Genomic DNA, 6,000 nt, shown 5'->3' with positions numbered 1-6,000 from the left:
ACAACTACATCCAGAAAATTTTGGCTATATTATGTTTATTTAGTATTAGCACCTTAATGTTAAGTGAACTGACTCAATGCTAAAAGTGGTGCATTAGCTATGAATTTTGTGCAAAAAAAAAATTTGCAGAACTTTCACATTTACCTATATATCCGGCTAGCTACCCTTTTGGGGTATATAGTAATTGCTTGCATTTAAAATACTTGGTGGCATATTTTCAACACTGTAGCAGCTAACTGAGTCTGAGAGGAAAAGTTTGGTTAGTAACTAGAAAGAAAGATCAGTGGATGTACAAAGCAGTACAAAAACTGGTTGCTACAAACAATCCAGCCTTCACAAAAAAAAAGGCATTTCCCATCTCCAAAAATCCATGCTTTATCACTCAGCAAGACAGATAGACTCCCCACATACAACTATGATTCTTTCCCCACACCAATCCCCCTCCTTCCCCCCATCCCCCCCACAATAGCACAACGTTTTGTCTGCTCCATTCTGATCATTTTATTGCCCATTCATTCAATTACAATCACTCTACATTGTCAGCCGTGTCATTACCACACTACTGTAAACCACTTCAGCAAGTTAATACATGAAGCTTTGCATTTCAAAACTAGACACTTTAGTAACAATATTACAAATGTTTCAGCTCCAAAAATAACAAAACTGAAAATAAACTTTAAAGAATTAGCATCATAAAATTAATTTATTCCAAGTAAAAATACAAAATAATATTGGACATTGACCAGATATGAAAGTCTCTCCCAGAAATGACTATGGTCAGAAAAGCAGTCTGTAAAGAAAAATAACTAAAAAATGAAAAATATGTAAATATGTTTAAATCCTCTGGTTTTAGCAAAAATCTCTAAAAATAACAATGAATATTTGTATCAGTACAAAGGCTACATTGCTATTGAAAAAATACTAGCATGAAGAAAGGTACACATTTGACAGTAGAAAAATGATTTAGTGAATCACGATGTCTAAAGTTTGCAATGAAAATAAATCTTCAATAAAGATTTATGCTTTTGATTTTTTTTTTTTTACAAACAGTACAAACAGTATTGCACATTACAACAAAGAGTTGAGGTTAAGTTAGCCTTCAAAATTGACTAATTCAAGTCTCCAACAACAGAAGGCCACGTATGGACCTGATGCACCAAGGGGCTCTTATTAAGTTACAATTTGAACACCTTAGAAATAACATTCTCAATCTGAAGGACCTCATTTATATTCATTAACAAGTAAACAAATTGGGGCATGTTATAACTTAACATAAAAAGGATATTCATACAAAAATAACATGAACAGAAGAATTCTTTCACAATTCTGGTCAGTCGGCCTTAAAGGATTAATGATAAATACACAAATTAAGTGAAAAATATTTTAGTTTCACTTTCTAACAGCTTCCAGCACCAATGGAGATGTGTCTATCCCAAGCCGTTTTTTTTTAATAACTATTTCTTTACATTCCAGCTTTTAAATTCATACATTAAACTATATAAGGGGAAAACGGTTTATAAATGTTCACTTTTCCACATTTAGGTAGATTCTTTTTAAAGTCTTGTACTGTAGCTAACTACAATTCTCCATATTAAAGTTATAAAGCTCTAGCTCCTTCAGTTTCCAAAAAGCAAATAAGCATGAAAAAAATAAAATTACCCATCTGTTAAATCATTTCCTTGCAGAATTAAATTAATATATATTTTTAGAATAAACTTACTTAGAAAATATCAATTTCTTTCCTATATTTCAAAATTGAGGTATTGCAAAAGATCATGTCAGTCAGAAAGCACGCCTTAAAAAATCAGCTGACTGTTGAAAACTGTCCAGATACAAAAAGTAGTGCATAACAAATGTCTTATACAGATAATGAAAAAACATAGAAAAACATGCCTGGGCAAGAAAGCAATATCACAAAAAGCCCAGAAGTTAACCTCCAAAGGGATAATAAGCGATTTACCAGTAAAAAAGTAATTTCTTCTTCTTTTTCAAAAAAAATTCCATTTCAATGCCAATATTTGCAACTAAACACTGAAAAATAAACTAAAAAAGAAAATAAAGACTTACTGGACACAAACAGGACATCACAACACACAAATGACTCAACAATTAGTATCAAATCTACTATGCGGTGTCATATCCAGTCAGATTGTCCCCAGAGCTGCTGAAGGTCACTGTGTACAAACCCCCACTGTCGGTACACTTAGCCTGTGTTTGGTTGAAATCTGCAGCCCCACTATACATGCTAAAAAATATCCACTAATTAGCAGATCTTATTAGAATTCAAGCTTTGCAGGATATAACCAGGGATTTGGGGAGTTTATTCTGAACCAGAAAGCAGACATCTCCATTTTGACTTTGTGCAGACAGTTCTTTAGCATTAGTTTCCTTTCCTAATGTGCCTACTTGTCAATCCGACAAACATATTGGTAGTGTATGAGCTCTTTGGTTTTCTGGACAAGGTCTGAAGCTATGTAAATGGTGCAAGCAGCAGAATTTTTTTTTAAACTGAGCTCACTTTGTTAATACACTGGTTATGAAGCATCACTTACTTCTATGTCAGACATTACAACGGTTACTTTTATCACAGTACTATACATAATCAACTTAACTACATAAAAATTGCACAATAAGTGATCACCGCAGAGTACTTCACCTACCATCAACATAACTTCAAAAATATCCTACATCTATATGTATTTGTGATATTTGTAATGCTTTAATGGACACAGATTCAAACTCCATAAGCATTTACAATAGAGGCATGCCTTCCTCCAGTTATTAGCCAATTCTCTCATACTGAATTTTTTTTCTGTAGCCTACATAGTTTTTTTGTGCATTGGTGGGCAGGTTGTCAGCAGATATAACAGACATGATACACAAATTTATTGCATGCAGCAACCTGGTTAAGTAAACATGCAGTCAAATCTACTGACCTTCCTCTGGAGCTATCTCCATGCTATACTGCATTTTTTTCCCAGCAGCATTATGCTCCACATTTCTTTATAACCCTAGCCTGATAAAGTACTATGATATCTGCAATACCATTTATTTAGCAGCAAAAGCTATTGCAGCATACATTTACATAACACTAAGAAAGACCTAACCAAAAAAACCCCAGCAAAATCAAATTGAGCTTATGAGGTATTATTCTTGCAAGTCAAAATGGAGAGCAAAAAAGGCTTACTTTTAGGGTAATGGTATCCTTAATGATCCAAAATGTATAATTGCTGAATATCTGAGGAAAATGTTTTGCTACATATGCCACCTACAGTGTGTTACCTTTGGTAAGTCTTCTAGGGGCAAGTCTAAGTTTCTGAAAATAAGTGCATGCTCCTGTCATGGGAAATAGTTACATGAGCTGATGATATATCAGCTGTGACTCCTAAATCACAATGCAAAGTCCAATATTAAACAAAACAAAAAAAGGTACCAAGCAGATGTTTGAGAGTCAAAGTGCAGGTTCAGTACAATTATTCTGAAATTTTATATACCAGACAATCTTGGATGAGTTCAGTAATGTGACTTCAAAAAAAAACACAAACAAAAACATTCATTATCTGAGGAAGAATGCACCAATTTCCAGAACCCTCTCAGCCCTGAGGCAGCGCTCTCCACTCCAGTATGTCTTGGTAGACTATAAGACGCTTCAGCTCCAGCGAAATGGAACATGACGTGGGCGATCACCTCCTTCCTTCACAAGAGGCTTGTGGAACTCCCTTCCAGCACGTGAATGTATGCTTGCCCAGCAGTATTCACAGTAATACTGCAAACAGGTAACATTGGCACAAAAGAAAGGAGCAAACTTCCCACCACAACGGGCACCCTGGCATTCATCACACATCTGATCATCCAGGACATATGGCTTGACTTCCACCTATATCAGAAAGATAGGTCATTATTTTTCACATGGTGAGTAGTGAAAAATGTAGACAACTTATGAAATCTAAATGTGAACATGTTTAGGGACAACATTTCATGAATGTATTATTGTGTGACTTTGTTTTTCTAATGAAAACTCAAAAGATAAATTATTTTTATGTTTATAAAGCTCAATCTGGAAAACCAGGTTTCTTGAGGTACTGCAGCATATGAGACATCAATTTGTGTATTATATACTAACTGGAATATTCTTTCATAAGTGTGATGTATGCACAAACCTGGACCAACCTCAGGAAGTAACCAACTTAATTAGTATGAAGACACTCCTGGGCATTAAACTCCACTACCTAAAAGGTATACTCCATGCCCTTGCTTCCTCCAAGACGTGTTTAAATGATAAGAATTGACTTGTCCCCGAAACATTCCGACTAGACTATATCATTTCGCATGCGTTTCTTTTGGATCGATCCATCAGAAACAATACAAATACAGGGATGCTAGGAGAGGAGAGGAGAGGAGAGGAGTCCATCTAAGATGTGTGATGATGGATACAACTACAATTTGCCAATTGTTCCCCAAATAATCTATAGGACTACTTTATGGACCTGGGAAACAGTTTACAGATTGTACTTGGGAAACGCCACTTCAGACGATTTGCTTGAATAGTTTATCCATATTACAAAAAAAAAAAAAAAAGATGCTTGAATAGTTTTTGCAAAGATAGCATGCATGCAAATTATACATGGACATAACTTGTACAAATATGCAGAATTAATCCACACAAGTAAAAGCATTCTGTAAAGGATGTCTCATCATGTTTAATGTGTGACACAAGGCTTAAGGATATTATTAATTGCTAGGGTGTATGCATACACCCACTAAAAGCTTCATATATTAGGTTTCATACAACATTAGGTTCTTTACAAGTCTGCTCAAAGATGCAATTTAGTCAAAGCCTGAGGATAAAAGCAGTGAAAGCACATAGCTGCATTGTACCACCAACCTAGTGGAGTGTCTTCATTACAAAAGCACATTGCATTACATACAAAGGTGGCATCCAATAGATGTCATTAATGAGATAATTTCAACAGTTTAATTATACTATTCAAAATACCTACACCTTAAATCTGGAAATTTAATTTTTTTCAATTCTGAAATATTCAGAGTTTGATTTGTTTTACATGGTCAACATAATGAAATCAGTGTTTCGGAAAGTGAAATCTGAAATCAGATTCAGAATGCTGCCTCCAATAAAGTTGGTGGGTTAATAAACCATGGAGTAGATCATCTGATTCAATTCAAAGCCAGAATTGGTACATCAGGTGCTGCCAAATTTATCTGCTGCAATTAAGCACTGAAGTGCCAAAATGCTGATAGCCACTACATGGTTGGAAGTAAATTCAGGTGATTGCTGCCTGGTGCCCAGAGGCTGAGGACCAATAATGTCCTGACAAGAGCTACATTGCCCAAGAGCCTGTCTGTGATGACTTAGAGGAGAAGGTTATTTTACAAGCTGAAGTACACTACTTGGTGTGTACAATCACTTGTCAGAAAGATATCAGATGATTGTAGCCAAGCTTTGGTTGAAATATTGTGTGACCTGCTGCTCAGGAAACAGCATAGATTTTCAAAAAAACATTGGAATGAAGATTGCAGCCAGCAGCAAAGCAAGTATGTTCACTGCAGACCTCAAAGAAAGCTGTCCACACAGATCTAGCCACCTCTGTGGCCCAGTATTCCCCTCATCCTCCATCAGTTTGAATTTGGAGTCATCAATGGGATGTCCAATAGCAATACCGTAATCAAACAGGCTAAACAGCCAAGCACATTGAAATACTGTCAGAGAGCAAACAAGGAATTTAACAACAATCTCTACTTTTTAAGTGTCATAGAGAACAAAATAAATGATTGGGGAATACACAATAACATATTTTCAGTAAAAGGCAGAAATATCAAATGTATAAAATTTTAAAATGTCCCCTTCGGAGCAAGCAGAATACACATCTAGGAGGAAACCTTTTATTAAAGTAGGCAGATTGATGATGCCACGAGAGATCAAAGTTCAACTTGAATCTTAGGCGGTAATTTTAGTGAAGGAATTGCAGATTCCCATCGGTT

General features: G+C 35.4%; 1 protein-coding gene across 3 annotated transcripts in view; it reads right to left on the bottom strand.

The window, feature by feature from the left end:
- Positions 1 to 476: 476 nt before the first annotated feature.
- cpeb3 (cytoplasmic polyadenylation element binding protein 3) overlaps positions 477 to 6,000 on the bottom strand; it is an 80,220-nt gene continuing 74,696 nt past the window's right edge. For all 3 annotated transcript variants that reach the window (XM_048608832.1, XM_048608833.1, XM_048608834.1), the window contains one exon: positions 477 to 3,877. In XM_048608832.1, coding sequence (XP_048464789.1) covers positions 3,650 to 3,877 — 228 coding nt within the window. In that variant the 3' untranslated portion in view covers positions 477 to 3,649. The remainder of the gene's footprint in view (positions 3,878 to 6,000) is intronic.

This window comes from Rhincodon typus, chromosome 20, assembly GCF_021869965.1.
Source record: "Rhincodon typus isolate 14 chromosome 20, sRhiTyp1.1, whole genome shotgun sequence".
NCBI lineage: Eukaryota > Metazoa > Chordata > Chondrichthyes > Orectolobiformes > Rhincodontidae > Rhincodon > Rhincodon typus.
Note: the sequence above shows the minus strand (reverse complement) of the source record. Positions and strands in the feature narration are given on the sequence as shown.